Genomic DNA, 24,716 nt, shown 5'->3' on the forward strand with positions numbered 1-24,716 from the left:
CTCAAATGCTGAGGTGTCTCATTTTCTTACTGTCTGATTGTAGGCGAGGTGGGCTCAGAAGGCATGGGGAGACCAAGAAAAGTGCTGTGCTGGGCCCAGTACTCAAGCAGTCTCATGAGCACAGGTGGGTGGAGGTTGGGAGGCGACAAGTAGGGAAAGGCCACGAGGGTGAGATGATGGCTCATGCGGACAGGTGGCTCTGCACCTTACTGACATCTGTGCTCTACAGACAAGGTGGCACAGAACTGAGTTGACTCGAGTCCATGCGCTGTATCTGCCGAGGGCCAGTTAGGAAAATAGAAACCACGTGGGGATTTGAGCAGGGAGGATCTAATTTAGGGAATCGGTGAAGCAGGTGTTACTGGAGGAAAGAAGGCAAAAAAGGAAGCCTGTGGGCCCCCAGCGGTGGTTTAAACGCAGGAAGCTGACCCTGGGTCACGGGGCGATGCACTGGGTCACTGCCGCCCTCCCGCTCTCTGGCACCTCTGGTGGGGAGCCCACTGCAACCCCTGCTCTCCCATGTGTTTGAGACCGAGATTCTGCGTATTACCTAGTGTTTGCTCTAACAGTGTGAACGCCGCTCTTTCCACCTTCAATATCCTGATTGGAAGTTGGAAAACGAGATGGTCGTTCGAGACACAAAAGGGTGCAAGGCGGCCCAAATCTGTGCCTCTTTCCATTGCTGGACCACAAATTTGCCCAAAATGTGGTGGGTTAAAATAATCAGTATTATTCTATAGGGTCTTTATATGGCCTTCAGCTGAAGACAGAAACTGGAGCTGGAGGATATGCTTTCTCCAGGGTTCATGCACATACCAGGTGTGCTGGTGCTGCTGATGGCAGGAGGCCTGGGGTCCTCCACCCCTGGGGCCTCTGGGCAGGGCTGCTTGGGTGTGTTCACGGTGGTGGCCGGCTTCCCCCAGGGCAGGAGGGCCAGAGAGACAAAGACAGAGCCCGACCTTTTTATATTGAATTATTTTTAATTATGGTCAAATATATACAACATAAAATTTACCATCTTAACCATTTTTAACCATACAGTTCAATGGCATCTGCTGCATTTACTTTGTTGTATAACCATCAGCACCATTCATCCTCGGGACTTCTTCCTCCTCCCATATCTCCCCTTTCCTCACCTCTGCAGAACTCCTAGGAACTTCTGTTTTTTTTTGGATTAAAATACTTTACTTGAGAGAGAGAGCACAAGCAGATGGATGGGCAGAGGGAGGGAGAGAAGCAAACTCCCCACTGAGAGGGAGCCCTCCACGGGACTTGATCCCAGGACCCCAGATCATGACCTGAGCCAAACATCGACACTTAACAGACTGAGCCACCCAGGTGCCCCTCTATTCTACTTTCTACTTTCTGTCTCTGTCAATCTCTTTTATGGCCTTGCTTCAGAAAGCACATGCTGTCATTTCTGCTGTGTCCTGTGGTGACATAGGTCTTGTTCAGGGTGGGAGGGATGGCATAGGATACATCAGGAGACCAGGGGCCCTGCAGCCCACCAGGAAGCTGGCCACCCTAGCCTGTATGCCGTATCCTAATCCACACACCTAAGACTCATACCCGATTCCCTCCCCCAACCAGTCAGCAGATCCTGACATTTCTGCCTCCCCAGTCTCTTGAATCTTTGCCCCACTCTTCATCTCCACTTCTAACGCAGTAGCTCCTACCTGGTCCCCAAGACTCCACCTGCCCTGTCCGCATTCCAGCCTCCACTTTGTAAAGAGGGAGCTTTCTTTTCCCTTTTAAAATAAATTGTTCATTATCCAATTATAGACGTAATGTACTTCAGAATATTTCAGAAATTCAGAACGGTATACAGAAGTCAATAAAAATCCACTACTCAACAAACTACTGTTAATTACACACACACACTCTCTCTCTCTGTCTTCCAGACTTCTTTCTAGGTGATGTTGTGCATGTGTGTGTGCACATACAGACTTAAATTTTTTTTAATTATTTATTTATTCATGAGAGAGAGAGAGAGAGAGAAGAGAGAGGCAGAGACACAGGCAGAGGGAGAAGCAGGCTCCATGCAGGGAGCCTGATGTGGGACTCGATCCTGGGTCTCCAGGATCACGCCCCGGGCTGAAGGCAGGTGCTAAACCGCTGAGCCACTCGGGGTTCCCCCAGACTTAAATTTTTTAAATGAAGATTTTCTTTTTAAATAATCTCTACTCCCAAAACATGGGGCTCAAAGTCATAACCCTAAGATCAAGGGTTGCATGCTCCACCGACTGAGCCAACCAAGCACCCTTAGACTTACAAATCTTTTAAACAGATTTATGATCAGGCCATATGTAGATTTTAATCTTCCTTTTAACATTCAATATAGCACAAACATTTTCTTATGCTACTAAGAGCTGTCCCAATGCATATTTAAAATATATCAGATGGATGCACTATCTTGTCAGTTTATCATTGTATTCAAAATTTTGTATCACAGATAACTCTGTGATGAACATCCTGTACAGGTATCTTGGTATCTCTGTTTATTTCATTTGGGTAGATTCTAAGAAAAAGAATGACTGGTCAAATGTGTGAACACTTGAAAGGCTTAACTATGTTCTGCCAAATTGCCTTCCGGGAAGTGTGTGCTCATTTACACCACCCTGGCAGGGTACATGAGCTGTCCTGCCACGCTCTGGCCACCACAAACTCCTATCCCTTGAAACAGGATTCCAAATTACATTGACTCTGAATGTAAAAGTAACATATATTCATTTAAAAAATTTGAGAAGTAAAGAAAAGCATAACAAATAATGTTAAAAATACAATGACTTCACCCTGAAAACGTTTGTTAACATTTTGGTGTACATCATTTCCGTTCTTTGGTGAACATCTATGAATATCTATGTCTGTGAGGGTTTATGCGTGTGTGTGAATATATATACAAATATACACATATATACACATGCACACACATTTTTAAAAGTATTGAGATTAAACTATTAAAAATTGATGTTTTTAGGTAAAAATGATTGAATAAAGGCAATTTTATATGAACCAAGCTAATAGATTTATATAATTGGGACCCAATTGTATATATAGTTTTATACTATTTCTTTACATAATTTATGAAGAACATTATTCCATATCCTATCCATCATCAACAATATAATTTCAGATGACTACATCTTACCCCAATGTTGGAATATGACTTTATTCATTCATTCATTCATTCATTCATTCATTCATTCATTCATGAGAGACAGAGAGAAAGGCAGAGACACAGGCAGAGGGAGAAGCAGGCTCCACGCAAGGAGCCGCATGCAGGACTGGATCCTGGGACTCCAGGACCATGCCCTGGGCCGAAGGCAGGTGCTAAACCGCTGAGCCACCCAGGGATCCCCATGACTTCATTTATTGAACCAAATCACTATTGTTGTACAGTGAGGAATCTTCCAGTTTTGAATTATGTTTTTGGGAGTTTATAATATCAAAATAATAAATAAAAGTGCAATGGACATCTTTGTAGGTAAATCTTTGGTACATCTCTGAACATTTCTAGAAAAAGAAGGATAAAATGAGAGGTTAGGAACATAGCCTCTGAGAAGGGTGTACCCTCCTTACCTGTAGGGATTATTCTTAAAACAATCCAAACCTTATCAGTTTGATTTAAAAAAAAAAAAAAACAACATTAGGGTAGTCTGAAACAATTAACTGTTGTTTTCATTTGGATTAATCTAATTACTAGTGGAGTTGAATATTTCCTACTTGTTTGAACTTCTGGCATTCTTTATATGTTAAGGCTCTTAGCTCTCTATCCTGTTAGCTGCACCTAATCGTTAGGTTTTTTGACATAAGTTTTTTCTTAGATGTATTCAGTCAACTCTAACTTTTCTGCTATAATCATTTGAGGGTTGGAGCTATGAGCAAATAAGTGAGTGAGTGAATGAATGAAGTAAGGATGGAGCTACTTGCAGACCCCAGGCGATGTTCTCTGTAATAGTACCCAATACTAGAACTTAGCTGGGAGAAGATACCTATGGCTACAGAGAGCTCTGTTCCTCTTTAGCATCCAGAAACTTAGAGCCAAATTTCATGTCCCATCAAAGGAATTCTAGGAATCATTATGCCCTCTGTCACCCCGCTTCCTTTTTATATGCCTATTTTAAGGGTTCTATTGGATATGTGCCTTTTAAGGTAAATGCTCCCCAAATTTCCTTGAAAGTAGACAAAGGATAAGTAATAATCCAACAAAGAATAACTGATATTAATTGTAGCAGTTTGTTGTGTTACTTTTCCAATCCTTAAAAAGATTTAAAAGCAAGAAAAGATGAACTCCAAATTTTCATTTTGCAGCTAGATGGTACAAAAAATATTTTAAATATTTAAAAATATTTTAAAAATATAGATGCTTTTCTTAATTTTTTTTTTCTGATTATAGACTGGCTTTTTCCCTCCTCTAAGATTTTAGAATTTGATATTTGGTTTCATTGTCTTAAAATAATTCCTTGTATACCGTATTTGCAGTTCATCTGGGGTGCATCAGAATGATCAGAACATAGAGACCTTTGTAGGGTCTGAGTGTTGCGTAGGCAGCTAGCTACCCAGCCATCTGGTATCATCACCTCCTGCCTCTCCACCCTCGGGCAGTTGGCCATCTCTGCACTGAGGGTTTTTACTGTGGCTTCTGGGAACCCTGCTTCAGGATCAGCAGCAAGCTGTTTCAAATTCAAAGTTCCTGATCCCATGGGACCAGGTGTGACTCAAGAATGTGTATTTAACAAGTCCCCAAATAAGTTTTTATGCATGTTAAGTTTGAGAGCCACTGGTAAAGTAGCAAATATAGTAAACAATTATGATGACACTTTTCTAGATCACTAATAACAGAACCGAAACTGAAAACTGATCTTATTTTGGGGGGCATCTGCTAAACTTATAAAGACAGCGCCCTCTTCTGGCTCCTTGCTGTGAATGTGTGTTTTACTTTCTTTGGGTTTCTTTGGTTTTGTTTTTTAACAACCGTGACATTTTATTACTTGATCTTTGAGTTTAAGGGCAGAAAGATGACAATACTATTTTTTTTTCAAGTTTCTATATTTTTTCGAGTTACTATATTTTTCAAGTTTCAGAATGGTTAAATATTATATATAAACAATTTGTTGTGACTTACACTTCATTGTTAGTATTTGGGAAATAAAATAGTTTGGGAAGGCCGTACCTTGATATAGCCTCTCATAATGGTCTCAATGATCCATTATCTAGCTAACCAGGGACATATTGTGTCTCATAACCATGAAGAAGAAGAAGTTTTATCACCCCCTCCCAGTAGTAAATGTGATTTAATTCTTCATGTAACTTTTTAGAGTATTATACTTCTAGTGGGCAGCTTGGATATGGCCCATCTGATTGTAGGACTATGAGAACAGCTAGCAGGACTGGCTGTGTGGGGGCTGGAGCACTCGGGCTCACGAATTAAAAGAAGTAGGTATGAGTAAATAGGGGTGACCATACCATAAGGCCCTGCCTTCATTGCCTCTCTGCTTGCTGGCTCAGTAAAGACCTCCCACCCATGCAATTCAACAGGTGGATTTTGCCAAGATGATTAAGTAAAGCTTTCTGGAGGTTACAGATCAAGTGCCTAGTTGTGTACTTACATTCATGAGAGGGTGTCTTTATGAAATCATGTTTATTTCCTGTATACATAATTTTGAATATACCTTTGTCTTATTTTAAAGAAACTGGCATCTTATCTCCTGAATATTTCCTTCTCACTACTCTCCTTCAGGGGAAAGACAAAATGAACACATACTCACAGGAAGGAGTGTGGGCCCTAGAAGTGATTTTTCTCAACTGATTGGATTGCTGCTCATATTCCTGACAGATTTGCAGAGTGGTCCATTTAAATCAGTTAGAACAGAGACTGTCAAGTCAGATTTTATGATTACCGTGTGAAGTAAGCCCTTGACCTTCAAACCATTCGTTCTCATCCAGTGTTTCTAGGTAAGAATCTTCTGAAAGCAAGTTCTTGAGTTTAGCCATCTTTGATTTCATGATGTCTTTGGCTTTGTTCATAGTAGCAACTCAAAACTTGAATTGCTTAGATTGTCCAAGGTGCTTTGAATACATCAACTCAACCCAGATTTTTGCCCCCTGTATTCAAATATCTCAAATACCTCCCCAAGCCTTTAGAATATCCTTGCTGCTTTCTGAGCACCAGCATTCCCTACCAGGACCATTTCTGTGTCTCTGCCTCCACCACTGTCCCCCACCTCTTGATGATGAGGCCACCCTCAGCAGTTTACATTTTTGGTCTTGACTTGTCATGACTACCTCCCTATCTGCTGTTGGATTTTGATCCGTTGCTTCTAACATGGAGGGAAAGCATGATTACATGGGCTAGTTATTGGGCTAGTCAGTATTTTATTTTACTTACTACTACTTGCTCTGTTGGGGGTTAGCAAGCTAACACACACAAGCCACATGTGGCCCATTGGCTGTTTATGTAAAGTTTTATTGGAACACAACCATGCTCGATCCTTTCTATTTGTGGCTGGCTTTGCAATACAATGTGGTTGAGTGGTTGCAGCAGAGATTGTATGCTGGCAAAGCCTACACTTTTTTAAACCTGACTCTGTGCAGAAAGTGTGCTGCCCTCAGCTCTATGTGATAGGCTGGTAATGGAACCACATTTTAGTGACCATCATTATTTCCCTGTTTATGAACAGAATGGGCAACCAAGATGAAATCATCTCTAGTTAAGAATTCATGTGTTCATAGGTTGAGATCAGATTATTGATTAGGGTAGTTTCTAGAGAATATCTTGACCATTGGACATTAGGTTATCTCCTTATGTGAATATGTTTTTTTGGAAGACCAGACACATACATACTTAAATGAGAAATCATTTTGTGTTTAAGAACTCCATGCTTATTGTTTTATTGCAGTAGAATAGACATAACATAAAATTTCCCATTTTAACTGTTTTTAAGTGTAGAGTTCAGTGGCATCAAGCACATTCACAACATTGTGCAACCATCACCACCATCCATCTCCAGGACTTTGTCATCTTGCAAAACCAACACTCTCTTTCCCATTAAACACATACTGTCTGGGCTTCCTCCTAGCCAGCCCCTGGTGACCACATTCTGCTCTCTGACTCTATGAGTTTGACTACAGCAGGTCCTCATGTAAGTAGAAGCATAGTATATTTGTCCTTTGTGTCTTTCTTATTTCACTTATGATGTCTTCAAGGTCAATCTGTGTTGTAGCATGTGCCAGAATTTTCTTCCTTTTAAGACTAAATGAAATTCCATTGTGTGTATATACTGCATTTTGTTTATCCATTCATCTGAAGCGTACTGGGGTAGCTCCCACATTTTGGCTATCGTGAACAGTGTTGCTATGAACATGGGTGTGCAAATGCCTGTTCAACTTCTTGCTTTCAGTTCTTTTGTGTTTATACCCAGAAGTGGCATTGCTGGATCAAATGGCAATTCTACATTTAATTTTTTGAGTGACCACCATACTATTCCCTACAGTGGCTGCCCATTTTATGTTCCCACTAGCAATGCATAGGGTTCCAGTTTCTCTGTATCCATGTGGATACTTGTTATTTTCTGTTTTTTTTTTTAAATAGCCATTACAATGGGTATGAAGTAGTATTTCATTGTGTTTGTGGGTTTTAAAAAATATTTTATTTATTTATTCATGAGAGACACACAGAGAGAGGCAGAGACACAGGCAGAGGGAGAAGCAGGCTCCATGAAGGGAGCCTGATGTGGGACTTGGTCCTGGGACTCCAGGATCACACCCTGAGCCAAAGGCAGATGCTCAACTGCTGAGCCACCCAGGCATCCTGATGTGTTTGTGTTTTTGTAACTCATTCCCTCAGTATTTATTAGGTATCTACTAACCTGACACTTATTTTATTCTCTGTATGAATTTTGTTTTGATGATTTGATACAAATAGATATTTCAAAAAATTTACCACATAAGGTTTGTTAACACATCCTTCACATCACACAATTATAATTTTGCCATCATTATGGTGAGAACACTCTGCTCTCATAGCAACTTACAGTATTGTTAACTGTGATCACCATGGTGACTATATATTAGATTCCCAGAACTTATTCATTTTAGAGAAGAGAGAGTGCAATGGGGGAGGGGCAGAGGGAGAGAGAGAGGGAGAGAAGCCCAAGCAGACTCCACACCAAGCGTGGAGCCCCACACAAGGCTCGATCTCACGACCCTGAGATCATGACCTGAGATGAAACCAAGAGTTAGACACTCGACCGACTGTGCCACCCAGGTGCCCCAGTATTCCATTTTAATATATACCACATTTTTTTTAACCATTCATCAGTTAAAGGACACTTAATTTGTTTCCATATCTTGGCTAGTGTGAACAGAGTTGTAATGAACATGGGAGTACAACTATCTCTTTGAGATAGTGATTGCACCTTCAGATATATGCCCTGTGTGGGATTGCTAGATCATATAATAGTTCCATTCTTAATTTTTTTGAAGGAATCTCCACACTGTTTTTTTTTTTCAGATTTATTTATTTATTCATGAGACACACACAGAAAGAGGCAGATACATAGACAGAGGGAGAAGCGGGTTCCCCGCAGGGAGCCTGATGTGGGGACTCGATCCAGCATCCTGGGATCACACTCTGAGCAGAAGGCAGACGCTCAACCACTGAGCACCTAAATGTCCCTCCACACTGTTTTCCATATGGTTGTATCATTAGTGTTTTGATTTGCATTTCCCTAATGATTAGTGTTGTCGAACATCTTTTCATGTGCTGATTGGCCACTTCTATATTGTCTATTGAACGAAGTCCCATGCCCTTGTATAAAATTGGGTTATTTGGTCTGTTTCTTGAAAAAGAAAAAGTGTGCTGTAGGGATCCATACCAACCACACTTCCCAATTTCAAAACTTACTATGAAGGTATAGTAATCCAAATAGTGTGGCCCTGGCATAAGGGCAGGCAAAGAGACCAATGGAAATATCTAGAGCACCCCTAAGAAACTCTTGAATATGTAACCAAATGACTCTAAACGTATCATTCAAGATGGAAAGATCAGCCTTGTTAGTAAATGGTGCTGGGAAAACTGGAGATTCACATGTGAAAGAATGAAGTTGGACCCCTACCTAACACCCTACAAAAATTAACTCAAGATGGACAACAGACCTAAAACTATAAAGCTCTTAGAAGAAAAACTCAGAGGGAAGGAAGACATTGGCTTTGGCGGTGATTTCAAGATGTGATGCCAAAGCCACAGGCAACAGAAAGTAAATGGACAAATGAGGCTACAGCAAAATGAAAAGCTTGTATATCAAAGGATGCTGTCAATAGAGTATAAAGGTGACCCATGGAATGGAAGGAAATAATTGCAAATCACATATCTGATAAGGGATTAAGATCTAAATTCTTTAGCTTAGAGGACTCCTAAAATCTACATTCAATTTTCGGAGAAAATCAAAGAACACCAGAAAGCAATCTGTTGTCCCCAGGTCCTCAACAAACCTGCGCCAGTTGCTATAACTAGCAGCCTTAAGCTTGTCTTCGTGGAAGAGTTACTGCTCAGCTCCTGGTGATTGTTATTAACATGGAAGCCATCCAGAATTTCTGTTGATAGAATATAGGAAGCTTAATTAAGAGAAAAAATTATTTTTTCTCTCTTGTGACTAAGCAGAAGAGTAATGTCTAATAGCAAAAGGACACCGGATGAGAGATGTTTTCTGCCAGCAGGATTATAAATCTACTATTATTAATTTTTGTTCTCCTGGAAGGCATTAGTTGCTGATTCATGGTTGTGCACTTTGTCTTCTTTCATCCTGGGGTAGTGGCTTGGCTCCAGTGCTGTTTCAGCTCAAAGCTTCTCTAAGGACTAAAATATATTTAAAAATGGCTCTGGAGTCCAGCTCCAAAACCATCTATGATGGGATATCATGATTCTTCATATATTGAGGGATTTCTAGGTCAAAATTTTTTAAGACATTTTCCATTTTGCACATGTGAGCCAAAAATTAGTTTGAAACTTTGTTGTTTTAGGGACTTTTTGTTTCCTATTAAGGAAAATGTCCTAAAACACACTGTAATTGTCTAACACCACTCTGAAACCCTGCTTTTATTTGCCTCTCCTAGAATTTAAAATACTCAAGCTCTAGTGTGGACCAACTATCAGAACTGCCATATACAGTTGTACATAATCACATTGTGTTAAGGAGCCACATCTAAGTGGGAGTACAGTTCACATCATAGACATCTGAGATTTGTGTGCTTAATGTGATGATTTTTCTGGAAGAATCAGCAAAATAAGTTGTTTTAACAAAATCCATAGGTTGCAACCAACTCCTAGGGGTCAGACAAAAGTATTTTGAGGGAGGGGCACATTTGCATTGTTTCCAGGGAGGCTCCATGTAGAGTAGCCCCACCTGTCTTTTGCTTTGGGTCACACCTGGAATTCCAGGGTGTGGTTTCCTACCTAGGATGCTATTGCCCCTGCATAGGCAGCAGCAAAGAGGTGGTTATGGGCCAGGCCACCCTTCTGTGTGATGGTCTGTTAGCTCCACAGCTGGATCCCACACGACTGTATGGTCATGTATGACTTTTCTAACAAAGGGTTGCTGTGGGGGTCCTTCGGTGTAGCAGGGCAAGTTCATGGTAATGTCTTGGAAGAAGAAGAACCCACACAGATCCCACAGTTCAGAACATGAGGCCACTTGGCCACTGGACATGATTTGCTGGGTTGGCTGAGTTTCCCTGGATCGTTCCACAAAGTCTATTCTGTGCCTTCTTCCCCATGAACCATGTCACCTAAGTGCCAAATATTAGGGTAGCAGGGCATGGCAGCTGCTGCAGGGCCAGTGGTCCAGGGCACCAGCAGCTTGGCAGTTAGTGTGCTTGACCAGCATGACAATGAAGTCCAGCTGAGATGGGCATCCATTCTATAAGAGTTTTCATGAGCAATTGATATAAGGTGCCTTATCTCTATTTTTTTTTTTTTTTAGATCAAGAAGTAGTGCATAGGTAGATAATGACTTGTCACAGACATGCTTGTGCCAGCTGCAGGACTGGCATTAGATCTAGAAACCACAGGTGCTCTGTGGTTGGTATGGATCCCTACAGCACTGTGAGCTCCTGTGTGTGAGCAGAGCTTGTGTCTTCCTTACCTCTGTAAAGTGCTCCTGTGTTTTCTACTCAGTGAATGTGAGTGAATGGGTGAGGCACATGTAAGCCAAGTTGTGAAAAAAAAAATGATGGCTGCCTCTTTTTTAAAAAAAGATTTATTTATTTATTGGAGAGAGAGCACATGCAAACTCAAGTTGGGGGGAGGGGCAGATGGAGAGAGAGAGAGAGAGAGAGAGAGAACATCTCAAGCAGACTCCATGCTGAGCTCAGAACCAACCTGGGACTTTGTCTCACAGCTCTGAGATCATGACCTGAGCTGAAATCAATCAAGAGTCGGATGCTTAATCAACTGAACCACCCACCAAGCGCCCCGGTGACCTTCTTTTCATACGTGTTTGGTCATATGGCTCAAATGAGGAGCTGACGCTTATTGTTAAGATAGTTCTGGTTGCTGCTGTTGTATTTGTAACCACCACCCCACACAACAAACCCTCTGCTGGTGCTGGCGACACCAAGATATGTAAGACGAGACCTGTATCCTCAAAGTGTTCACCGTCCAGTCGGGGAGACCAACACAGATGCTCATAATCACAGTACAGTCAGAGGAATGTTAGTGAAGTGTGCGTGGCAACCGTGAAGGGGCCAGCCGGGTGAGGACAGGCTCAGGATCCCGGAGAGGAAAGCACCAGCTGAGGTGGGAAGGCACGTGAGCGAGGAGCATGGAAGAACAGTCTAGTGGACACCAGGCATCTTCTCCATGACCTACGGATGGGACAGGTGATACATACTCTAAATAGTGGAGGGTGACCCTGGAGAGGCAGGGAGGGACTCAATCACAAAGGACCTCTATAGGTCTTTTCCTCTGGCTATTAGAACAAGCATTGGTGGCTTCAAACAGCAGAAATGTGTTGTCTCACTATTCTGGGGGCTGGAAGGCCAAAACTCAGATGTCAAGGGGCCACTCCCTTGGCCAGCTCCAGGGTAGGGTCTCTCCCTGCCTCTCATAGCTCCAGCTGCCTCCTGCCTGTCCTTGACAACCACTGGCTGGTAGACACATGACTCCAGTCTCTGCTTCTGTTGTCACATGGCTGTTTTCACATTGTCTTCCCTGTGTGCCCATCCACCTCTGTGTCCATGTTTTCCCTTTTTATAAGAGCATTAGTCATATTGGATTAGGGCCTATCCTAATGACCTCCCCTTAGCTTGCTCTGCAAAGACTATCTCCAAATAAGGTCATGGTCACAGGTACTAAAGATTAAGACTTTGGGGAGCCTGGGTGGCTCCGTCTGTTAAGCATCCAGCTCTTGATTCCAACTCAGATCATGATCTCAGGGTTGTGGAATGGAGCCCTGTGTCTGGGTCCCCACTGAGCGGGGAGTCTGATCGAGATTCTCTCTCTCTCCTTCTCCCTCTGCCCCTCTCCCACCTCAAAAATAAATCAATAAACCTTAAAAAAAAAAAAAAAAGGTGAGGACTTCAACATGTCTTTTCAAGTGATACAACTCAACCCATAGCAGCCTTGGCTGCTGGTCGAGGATGTTCATTCATTATCTGTTGTATTCACCTAGACAGCTGTAAGCAAAGGACAGCACTTCCTGTGCTCTGGAGTGGGGTTGGAGGGGGAAGGGGGCAGGGCTAGGAGAGACGTGGGAGCCTGAGGGGGAGCGGGTAGGCACTGCTGGCACCCTCCCAGCCTGGCCCCTCTGTCCCCGAGGGCCCTCACACCCCAGGCTGGATGCCCCAACCCAGGGACACAGGCTTCATTTCTTGGTTTAAGCAGGGTGAGATACCTGTGACAAATAGAAAGCATTTCTCAATTAAGAAATCTCAGAAAAAAAAAAAAAAAAAGAAATCTCAGAGTTTCCAAGGAGTTGGCCATTGGTTTATAAGTGGTTGTTTCCCCCCTCGCTTTTTTTTAAAGATGTTATTTATTCATGAGAGACACACACAGAGAGGCAGAGACACAGGCAGAGGGAGAAGCAGGCTCCCTGCAGGGAGCCCGACGTGGGACTCGATCCCTGGTCTCCAGGATCGCGCCCCAGGCTGAAGGAGGCACTAAACTGCTGAGCCGGGATCCCTGGGTGGCTCGGCGGTTTGGTGCCTACCTTTGGCCCAGGGCACAATCCTGGAGTCCTGGGATCGAGTCCCGCGTTCGGCTCCCGGCATGGAGCCTGCTTCTCCCTCTGCCTGTGTCTCTGCCTCTCTCTCTCTCTCTCTATGTCTAATAAATAAAAAAATCTAATTCTTTAAAAACAAAAACAAAACAAACAAAAAAAACTGCTGAGCCACCTGGGCTGCCCTCCTCTTTGCTTTTTATCATGAAAATCTTCACACTTGAGAAAAGTGGAGAGAATGGTAACCGCACCCCCACCCCCACCCCATGTACCAGTCACTGGTCTGCTCTTCCCTAACTTGTTTGTATCCCCCTCAGTAGGCAAGTTATGGTGCAAAAGGCAGTTTTGTCATTTGTAGACGGTGACTTTGGGCCTGTTGCAGAATGTCCCTAAGGCTTAGTTTTCACTGATGACATTGAAATGACACCCAGTGACCACTCAAGAAGCACATGCATGTGGAGCGTGGCACACAGCACAGGGCACACATCAGCTGCTAGAGGATGGCAGCTGTGCCTTCGAGAATGTGCCCTGGAAGCCTAGGCTCCCCACCCTGACCCACAGCTGCTCCTTTGCAAAGCCTCTGGCCTAATGAGGCAGCCTGAGCAGCACAGCAGGGCCGCTGCTTCCAGGCACCTCACCTCTCAGGACACCTTAGAGGGCACCCTTTTATCAGCATTTTCTCCCTGAAGTTATGTGTGTTGTTATTTTATTACTTTTTTTTTTTGAGAGAGAGAAATCCTGTGCAAGAGAGAGAGCAGGGGGAGGAGGGACAGAGGGAGAGAGAGAATCTCAAGCAGACTCCTTGCTGAGTGTGGAGCCCAGTGTGGGACTCAGTCCCTCAACCCTGAGATCATGACCTGAGCCGAAACCAAGAGTTGGACACCAATGGGCTGAGCCACCCAGGCGCCTCTGTTAGGTGCATTTTTATATTAACAGAAAGTAAATAGTGCTTTTTAAGGAAGCCTCTGGTAAGAAACAACTGAGGGAATAGAGGAGAAAATTACCATGGAAATAAACAGGGAACCAGACCCAGCCACAGAGCAGCGCTTCCCAAACTTCAGTGAACAGACTGTGGTTGTGCACAGTGCACCTGGGCCTCTGCATCACTGACGGGCACCACGGGTGTGCGGTGGGACCTAAGGGCCAAACCTGTCCCTCTGCCTGTCTTTGTATGTCCTGTGAGTTAAGAATGGGTCTTACATTTTTGAATGGCCAAAAGAATAATGTTTGTAACCCATTAAAAAGCCATGAAATTCAAATTTCAATGTCCACCAAGTTTAACTGGGGCACAGACGCTCTGTATTTTTAAAAATTTATTTTTAAATTTTATTTAAATTCAAGTAATTAACGTGTAGTGTCTTATATTAGCGTCAGGGGTAGACTTCAGTGATTCATCAGTTGCACATCACACCGTGTGCTCATCACATCGTGTGCCCTTCTTCATGCCCATCCCCCAGTTACCCCATCCCCCCCGGCCTCGTCCCCTCCAACAACCCTAATATTGTGTACGCCTGCTGTCCCAGGGGCAGAGGACAGAGACTGCAGAGAGCCTAGAATACTTACTTGGTCTTTACAGAGAGAGGTCGCAGAGCCCAGTGTGGCCGGCCAGGCCCGATGCAGCCAGCAGGGGACAGCAGAGAGCCGTCTGTGGCCAGGCCTGCCCTGGGCCCTGGGGTGAGGGGTATTTGGCAATGGGGTGTAGGGGACTAGGCTTAAGTCCAGGACGGAGACAGGGGTCTCAGGTAGAAATGCCCAGGCAATGGGCACCAGGAGATGAAAGGGGGGTAAGTGGGAGTAAGTAGACAATGTCTGGGGAGGGGCTGTGGGAAGAGGTGCTGCTGGAGCCTGCAGGGAGGGAAGCCAGCAGGAGAGCTGGGCCCACAGGGGGTGTGGAGGCCCAGGGACACTGTGTGGGGCTTGGACTTTGGGCAGTGACAGGGGGAGTCACTGAAGGGCTTTAGGCAGTAGATCCATAGCATTGATGGGGGTGGGAGGGGTTGTGGCTGGTGGCTGTGCCTTGGGGACACTGGCACCACAACCCAGGGACAGATGATGAGGGTCTGCAGAAGGCAGGCAGTGGGAAGGGAGCCAGCCGCCACAGTGAGCGAGCCGGCCAACCCACAACAGGGCTCGGAACTCCCCATCCCTTGGGTGTTCTGTGTTTTCACCCGGGACACGGTGGATAAACAGTGTCACTAATTTTTCTTTTTCTTTGCCTTGTTTTGCTCTGCTTTCATGACAACCACCCGGCCGCGATGCAGTTAGGGTGGTTCTCTTTTTCTTCTGGCCTGGATGTTTTCTTCCCAGTGGCTCCTGCGGATGTGGGCTCTCATCCACTACCAGCTGATTCTACTGGGGCAGCTCTCGGCCTTTGGGGCGACCTCTCTGATCTGCCTTAGAGAAGCATTTCTTCACGGGGGAGGGCTCACAGGCTCCTTTGAGAATCTGGTGAACACCATCATGAACCCCCTCCCCACCGCAAGGCACACAGACAGGTAGACTCAGACTTTGACTTATGAGTTCAGAGCTCACGCACTCCCCGAGGCCAGTTCCAGTTAAGAACCCCCGCCCTGGGGCCTGCACCACTTAGGGATCAGCTGGGGGTCAGCTCCTCCTGGTTTTAAGATTTGGCCTTGATGTCAAAGACCCTTGCCTTCCCCCTTCCAAAGCCCTCCCCTGCTCTTCTTCATGACTTATGGAGATACGAATGTATATGTAAGTTTTTCTTTGGAATGGATTAAAACCTTCAAACACACAATACAGGAGCTAGAGGGACCTCTTAGGATGGCAGGTCTGGTGGTTCTCAGCTCTGTGTTGGGCAGTGTGGGGCCCGGTGGGAAACTCCCCTGGGCAAGGCAGTCTGCCTTCCAGCTTCCCAGCTTGGCTGAAGAACCTCTTCCTAAGCGCTGGGCCAGGAAACATTGTGTTCACAGGACTATGGACATGTAGAGTTCTATTTTGGGGCTCTTAGTACATCATAAAATCCCCTTTCCTTGAAACAAAAAGAGTACTATATGAGACATAGTCTTCTTTAGGAAATTATTAGCCTCTATAACTAGAAATAAGTAGATTACATTCTTTAACAGATTAATTTAATCTCCATAACAAGGACTGTTCAAAGGAATATAGTCATTCAATTATTAAATGTTTCCAAAGGACAGATGGAAGCTTGGAAGCTTCGACTACTTTTCAAATTTTCCAGATTTAGAAAATCTAGCCCAACGTCAACTTCTAATAAAAGGAGTCATTCCCAGAATTTATGGTCTCTCCGCCTGTGTGTATGCAGGCGTTTTTAACAGCCGCTTTCGTGGGATGTAGTTTAGAACATAAACTTCATCCATTCTTTAAGTATATAATTTAATTATTTTTAGCAAATTTACAGAGTTGTGCGACCACCATCACAATCGAACCTCAGAGCATTTCGATCACCTCAAAATGGTCTTTTACTTTTTAACTGCAAGAAGTGATGTTAGACGCTGAATCGCTGAGCCACTCAGGTGGGCGCAATCCTGGAGTCCTGGGGTCGAGTCCCACATGGGGCTCCCTGCATGGATCCTGCTTCTCCCTCTGCCTGTGCCTCAGCTGCTCTGTGTCTCTCATGAGTAAATAAATAAATAAAATCTTAAAAGAAGAAGAAGAAGAAGTAGTGACGTTAGAAAAAGCTGCTAATTTTAATTGATTGCTTCCTGTGTTTGCACCACCAAGGTTGTCTTCTTACTAATGAATGACCTTTACTGGTATCTCTTCCAGGCAAACATGGGACAGCCGGAGCAAAGCTCTTGCAATCTTATCAGGAGCTGAGGTGAGTGCTGTACTAGGGCAGACTGTCCTGGTCCCTCCAGGGCTGAAGAACAAAAGACCCTGAAAGAACTTCTAGATCTCTTGACTTTCAGACGTGGCTGCTTTGGAATGTGACTTTTTTTTTTCTTTCTTTCTTTTTTTTTTAATGATAAAGTGCCTGGAAAAGATTGAAACAGAAATATTTCCAGATTCTTAGGAAGAGCCTTCTTGGGAGCTAGCAGAGCATTTTCTCACTAAAGGTTTTATTTCTTAAATTCTCCTGAAATATGGTTAAGAAAATGAGATATTATTTTTGATGGCATTTTAAGTGAAATTCTAAACCAATCATTTGCTTTTAAGAGTCATTCATATCTCCAACATCATGCCCGGTGCCTGACATCTCAGACATCCATGGAATAAAATTGGCAGCAGTGAGGAATGGTCTGCAAGATGCTAACTTCTTGATACAAAATCCTAAACACCTAGCGCTCTGGAAGCTGGCAACAATGCACACACCTGATTGCACCAAGTATATTAAAGTATTACTGAAAGCTCCCCATCCAGTTCTTTTTTCTTGGCCCAGAATGAGACTTTGCAGTCTTGGGACTTCTCCTCCTCCTCCTCCTCCTTCTCCTCCTCCTCCTTCTCCTCCTCCTTCTCCTCCTCCTCCTCTCCTCCTTCTTCTCCTCCTTCTCCTCCTCTTCCTCCTCCTCCTCCTCCTCCTTCTCCTCCTCCTCCTCCTCCTCCTCCTCCTCCTCCTTCTCCTCCTCCTTCTCCTCCTCCTTCTCCTTCCCCTCCTTTTCCTCCTCCTTCTCCTCCATCACCAACTGCCACAGGGGACGACGCAGGGAATCTCGGCTCCAGAGCAGCCAGGCTGCCTTAGACAACACAGGTGGAGCACCAGGGCTGGAGCAGGGGCAGCTCAGTGCTCATTTGCCACATTCTGATACCAGGAATGCCCTGCCCAGAGGAGCAGATCCAGGCAGGGCTGCCAGGATCCTCTTCTAAAATGTGAAGAAGTAAAAAAACAAAACAAAACAAAAAGACAGGGATCCCTGGGTGGCACAGCGGTTTAGCGCCTGCATTTGGCCCAGGGTGCGATCCTGGAGACCCGGGATCAAATCCCACATCGGGCTCCCTGTGTGGAGCCTGCTTCTGCCTCTGACTGTGTCTCTGCCTCTCTCTCTCTCTCTCTGTGACTATCATAAAAAAAAAGAAAAAAAGAAAAAGAAAAAGACAGAACTTGAACTATGGGATAATGGCGAGTCCTGTGTGTTTGCAAGCCTAATGGTTGGATCATTCATAACCCATTTCTTATTCCTGTATTTTTCCTTGGCAGCAAAATTTCTGTGGTTCCTCCCACCCCACCTCCTCTGAGCGAGAGCCAGTGCAGTGGCAGCTCTCACAGGGTAATGTGTCTGTTCTGTGTGCTTCCCTGGGGAAGGGGAAGTGGGAGAGAAGTGGAAGAAGAAGGGGGTCTGAAGGTTGGACAGAGACCTTCAGAGCAAAGGGATCCACCTGTGCCTGAAGCAGGCCATGGAGGGAGCAGAGAATGGAGGCCGGAAGTGCTGGGTCCTGCCTGGTATCTGTGCTTCTGGCATACTTTGGGGGTCATGTGATCATCTGCATTAACAATGACTCACCTCTGCACCCCACTTCCTCTCCTGCACCCCAACATCCCTACTTGTATCCCACATCCTGACCCTACCCCACATTACCACCTGTACCCCACATCTCCACCTGTACCCCATGTCCCCACCTGTATCCCACACCACCTGTACCCCACTTCCCCACTTATACCCCACACCCTCACCTGCACCCCACTTCCCCACCTGCACCCCACATCCTCACCTATGCCCCACATCCCCACCTGCATCCCATATCCTTACCTGTATCCACATCTTCACCTGTATCCCATGTCCTCATCTGTGCCTGCATCCCTACCTGTACCCCATATCTTCACCTGCATCCCACATCCTTGCCATACCCCACATTCCTACCATTTTATTTTTGTCATTTTGTTGGCTGTCTTCCCTATCTGTGCCCTTTGCCCTTGAGTGTGGGGTTCTGAATAAGCTGCAGTGTGTCAGGGGTCTCTGGGGATATAAGAGAAGTAAATACAGGTTGATCCACAGGTGTATGATTCATAGGTGTGGGAGTGCCTGGGGAGTGTGTTTGTGTATATCTTTTGAGTATTTATAGATTCTAACATAAAATAGACCAGGACCATTTCTGTCCACAGAAATTAGCGATGTCATCTTAGGGGAGTTATCTGGGTTCCCACTTGGGAGGTAGAAATAATTATACTCCTCTGGCTTGCTTCCCATGGCTGGTGTGAGAAATTAATGAAATAATGTCTGTGCTGGTACTTGGAAACTATAAAGTGCCATGAAAATACATGGTCTTGATTATTTTCATTATCGTTAGTCTGTGAATTAAAGAGAGTAACTATATCTGTACATAGAAGAGCATATTCATATGCTAGTGAGGGAGAGGGTATATTTATTCTTTTTCCAGTTTCAAACTGAGACCCTGGAATGATCTTCAAAATTATGTTCCACTTTCTCCTTGAGATTCTGAATCCTCCAAAGTTCCAGCATGGATGTGCTCAAGACATATTTCCTGGATGGATGGGTGGAGGGATGGAGGGAAGGAGGCATTGAAGGTGGGAGGAGTGGGAAGAGGGAGGGAGGGATGGAGGGAGGGATGAATAGATGGATGGAGGGATGGATAGAGGTGGTTGGAGGAAGGATGGATGGATGGACAGGTAAATGGAGGGATGGATGGATGAATGGATGGTTGGAAGGATGGAGGAATGGGACTTGAAGGGGAAAGTGACCCCCTTGCTGTCATTTTAGCTTCGTTTCTCTTCTTTCTCCTGCTTAGAGGGGTGGAACGAACTCCTTGGCTCCAGGCTGGTGCCCTGAGCCTGGTACCACCCATGGCCACCATGTCATGTGCCTTCTGCTGTGGTGGATCCTCTCTGTGTGGAGTTGGGGTGGGGTCATGCAAGAGCAGGTTAAAGGAGCAGGAGTCTAGCTGAGTACAGTGTGAGCCAGTGAAATGTTGCTCATTATTCCCGAGGTGATAGTTGTCATGTCAATACCCCCTGCTGACGCCCCTTCCTTAAACCCAGGTGTCAGACCTCAGAGGAAAGCAGCTGAGTAAGACAGTCCCTACCTCTTGAGAGGACAGTGCCCTCTCCTCTGCAGACATGCATGCACACACACCTGTGCACACCCTGAGCCCCCGCACTCCGCCTCACACCTGCCCCTGGTTGGGGGTTGGCAGCCTGAAGGCTGCTGGGGCAGACACGCATCTTCAAATATAACTCTCATCCTCTCTCCTCTGTCTCTGTTTTAGTTACAGGAACTTGGTCAGTTTAAAGGATTTAATAAGTCCGTGGAAAATTTGTTTCTGTCTGTTACCACGCACATGAAAAGTAAGTGGATGCCTTTCCATGTGTTCTTCCCACCGCCAGCCGGGCCAGCCAAGCCCACGGGCGGGGCCTGGCCCCGGACCTCGGTCTCCAGCTCCTGGGGGGACCACAGCCCCGGCCCTTCACCCCTCCTCCCGCAGAGCAGACCTCCGGTTTCCTGGGGGAAGAGGAGACCCTCAGCCCCCCGTTTAGCCCAACGGTGGCCCGAACCTGCCAGAGCTCAGTGCTACTGGGGAGGAGCTGGCACGGACCTGGCGGCCCATCCGGGCACCCCCACAGCCTCTCCCCAGGACTGAGGAAAACAGTGGGGTGGGATGGCTCCAGGGAATGAAGTCCGGGGGCTTTCCGGCCAGGCAGGGCCCAGAGCCTGTCATTCGCATGGAACCACTTGTCCGTTCTTTTGGCCTTGGTCAATTTATCTTCTTCAATGAGCCGCAATCATGTGATTTGCAGATGCCCCGAACCCAAACCCGTCACTGCTTAGAATCTTGCCTCTTTCAATGTTCTTTCTGCTCGGATATTCTTTCCTGTTTATCTTAAGCTGCAAACCCCAGAGAAGAGCCCCCCCACTCAGGCCTGCGAAGGTGCCTGGAGCAGGCCGGGCACTAGGAGGGATTGGGGGTTATCAGGCATCCACTCCATTTCTCGGTGCTTCTGATTGGCTTCTACCCACGCTGGTGCATTTGGATGGGCTCAGCGTTGTCGCTTGGCCTTGAGACGGTCTCATTATTGGATTTGAATTAGTCCTCTGTGTTCCACTCGAGCCCTTCCGAGCTGCGTCATGACAACTGAAATCAAAGCACCACTTTTCAGACAAGCAAAAGGTGACCATCCCACCAGACAGTCTGTCTCGAATTTCGTGCCACTTGCTTGCTAATAGAGCTGGGAGGGTCCAAGTCACCCCGCTAGGCTGCCGGGCGTTCAGACGACGCCTGCCCTCTGTGTGCACCAGCCCGGGACGCGGGTTTCCAACTGTTAACAGCTGCCCAAACTCTGAGCAGCTGGCTCTGTTCCTGTTGCCACTCTTCTTGTCGAAACTTCTCAGCGTCTCTTTCTAGAAGCACAGCCTTCCCCAAATCCACGCGGCTTATGTGAATTCCCTCCCACCACTGTATTCCGGAATCCTGCCTCAGCATTAACTCTGACCTGGTAATCCCTCTGCCAGACACCCAGCGAGGCAGGACACAGGTTTCATCTTGTCCCATGTCACGCTCGCCCTCTTGCACATGCTGGGACCCACACGTGGGAACGCTTGGGTGTGCTTACGTACCCAGAGCCTCACCTGGACACAGGCTCACATGTTTGAGACTCGCCAGTTTAATACTTTGAGTGGTATGATGATGCCATCAGTATAAATCAGCAGACCCAGGTGGACAGCCGGGCTAGTGCCCGGGGGTGGGAGATTCAAAAGATTCAAAAGAGCAGAGCAGTCTCTGCCATAGGGTATGGATTGAACCCCTTAACCTGCATCCCCTTCCCGCTTGCTCAGGCTCTGCTGTTTCATGGGATGCCGAGACCTCAGCCCAGAGGCAGGGATGAAAAGACACAGCTTTCTGGGCCCCCGGGTGGGGGGAGTGGTCTGCCCACCACCTCTTCCAGGTGCTCCCGCCGCTTCCACGGGGAAGGGCACAGGCTGCATGCGCTGCACCCCGCCTCTGCCTCTGGGCACGTAGCGGGGCTGGGGCTGATTCCTGTTTCTTCAGGTCCCGAGCTATTGTGCACCTGTCCCTCTTGATCCCTTCTGCTGCCTGTTTCTTACAGAAGTGGTACAGCAGACAGCCTCTTTCTGGTGTCACCTGGGATCTGTGGGGGACGGCTGGAGGGGACCTTGCCCTAAAGAGTTTGGGAAGCTGCCCCAGAGCTACGACCTCTGGTAGCTGATGTTGCCCGGTGGAGCCAATCCGATTGGAATAAATGAACAATTCCAGCCCTTTTTATCATGGCTGCATTTCTAGAAGATTCCAGCACTCTAGCCCCGCCTTAGAAGGGGAAGAGGAAATAAGAATGTTGATTTTCGCTTCAGGATCATTCCGGGCTGTTACCTTTCCTTTTCACCTGATTCCAGGCCTACTTGTTAGAAGCAGAATTGCTTAGGAGGCACCCCCACCTGCCTTGTCTGTGAACATAAATGGACCAGATAAAGGCATAGGCTTTGGGGTGAGTGCCCAACAGAGGGCAGGGGGATGACCCCGTCCCCCAAGGTGGGAGGTCTTCACCTCCTGGGGGCTCTCACACCCTTCATAGCTGGGCTGGAATTTGGCCATTCGAGTTCAGGTCCACTGTCAACATTGAGGGCCTGGTGTGTGCTGGGACCCTGCTAGCTTCTGGGCACAGAAAGATGCCCCACGGTTCCCAGATGCTAGACTTGAGGACAGTGTGGACAGCAGTGCTCTCAGAGAGGAGAGGTTGCACACATCCTGGTGGGAAAGAAGATGCCCCAGGGCTTTGGGGGGCAGGTGAGGTTCTCCTCTAGAGAAGAGAGATGCTCTGCAGACATATGCCCGGGAGCACATGTGGGGGATGCCTAATAAATAGCATCTCGAGGAGCGGATCAGAGGACAGGATGCTCTGGGGCCAGGCTGTCCAATATGCTAACTGCAGATGGCTCTGGAAATGTGGCCTGCCTGAATAAAGGGTAAAATACACACCAGATTCCAGATATATACTGCTTAAAGAATTTAAAAATCAGTTGTACTGCACAGTAATGTTGAAACAGTCTTACATGGTGGTGGGTGGTAACTAGATGTAGGGTGGTGATCATCTCGTAAGGTACCCCAGAAACTAGTATTATGTGTCAGTTGCCGATTAAACATTTTGTTAATTTTGATATTGATTATATATTTTAACAGTATTTTGGATATATTGTGTTAAGTGAAAGATAGTGTTAAAATTAATTTTTACCTCTTTTTAAAATGTGGCTACTGGAAAATTTGAAATGGCATATATAAGCCACATTATATCCATCAGCGGGCTCTGCTCTAAAGATAGTTTCAGGGTCATCTTTGAGAGAGACAAGGACCCCATGGAAGAGGAAAGACATTTTTGGAGGACAAAATCATTTTTGAGGTGATTGTTTGCTTCTGTGTGTGGATTCCTTCCTTCTCACTTTATTCACCTTTATTCTCAACCAGTATTACATTACAAGAAAAGTTGTATTTTCAGGGTTTGCTTATTAAAATAATTATAAGGGTACCCTGAATTTGCCTCCACCTCTCCTCAAAAGGTCCCAAGCAATGGTATTTATTTGTAAATCTTTATAAGAAACCCCTAAGACGTTGGCTGATTTGTTAGGCTGCCTTTTTGGTGCTTGGACAACTGGGTACTCACGGCATGTGCCCAGGATACAGAGTAACCCGGCTGGATGACCTCCCCTGCGCTCCCACCCTGATGGTGGCTGTCTGCCCACAGAGGCAAGTGGCCACACCATCACCCCTGAGAATCCAGCTCATCTGTGCTGTGCATGGCAGTGTGCTCCGTGTCCAGCACACGGTGTCTGGGGACACATCCCTGGACCCCAGAGCTCAGGGTCATCCTCCCCATGCTGTAAGCCTAGCCTACAGAGACCTTGGGGTTTCTCAGAGTGTGGTTGCAGGGAGTCCCAGAGGAGGGCCCTAGGAGTCTGTCAAAGCTGTGTGCTCCCACCTGTTATCCCTTGTATTTGTTTTCTAGAGCTTTCCAAGTCCCAGAATGACATGACCTCTGACAAGCAACTCCTAGCCACGGGTCCCAGGCAATGTGCTAGCCGGACGGAGAGAAGGAGCCAGTCTGACACTGCCATCAACGTCACCACCAGGGTATTCCCCAAGGCCACCAGGCCACCACGAGAGCTACTTCTAGCCCATTTCTCTATAGATTTAGTTTGCCTTTTATCTTAAGCAGTCCGAAAAATGTAATTATGAACCCCTCTCTCTTGGGAAGGCCTGGCCAAATGATGGTCAAATTTCAGGGTCTATTTGGAAAATGGTTGAGAGCAGGGAAAAGCTTCTGCCTAATGGCCAAGCCCCCAGGGCTTCCAGGTGTCCACTGGGACTCCTTGCCGGCTTCAAGTCTGCGCCAAAGGCAAAGGGCCCACCTGCAGGGCCAAAATGTGCCAGGTGGTTCCTGAGGTTGAAGACCCTCATGGAGAGTCAAGAGGCTTTCCTACTCCCAACACCCTCCAGTTAGAATCTCTCCTGGTCTCTGCTAGAAACCACTAAAAACGCAACTGCTGCATGACCACGGGCAATCACGAGGGAGGCTCTCTCCAGGTATCTAAACCACAAGAGAGCGCACCTAATAAAGGC

At 46.2% G+C, this 24,716-nt stretch overlaps 1 protein-coding gene across 7 annotated transcripts in view; it reads left to right on the forward strand.

Moving 5' to 3' along the window:
- The window catches only part of SYTL3 (synaptotagmin like 3), a 93,424-nt gene that overhangs the window by 38,991 nt on the left and 29,717 nt on the right, over positions 1-24,716 (forward strand). For all 7 annotated transcript variants that reach the window (XM_072829432.1, XM_072829417.1, XM_072829429.1 and 4 more), the window contains 4 exons: positions 16,965-17,016; positions 18,334-18,403; positions 20,358-20,436; positions 24,103-24,227. In XM_072829432.1, the coding sequence (XP_072685533.1) occupies positions 16,965-17,016; positions 18,334-18,403; positions 20,358-20,436; positions 24,103-24,227 (326 nt within the window). The remainder of the gene's footprint in view (positions 1-16,964; positions 17,017-18,333; positions 18,404-20,357; positions 20,437-24,102; positions 24,228-24,716) is intronic.

This window comes from Canis lupus, chromosome 1 (assembly GCF_048164855.1).
Source record: "Canis lupus baileyi chromosome 1, mCanLup2.hap1, whole genome shotgun sequence".
NCBI classification, from domain to species: domain Eukaryota; kingdom Metazoa; phylum Chordata; class Mammalia; order Carnivora; family Canidae; genus Canis; species Canis lupus.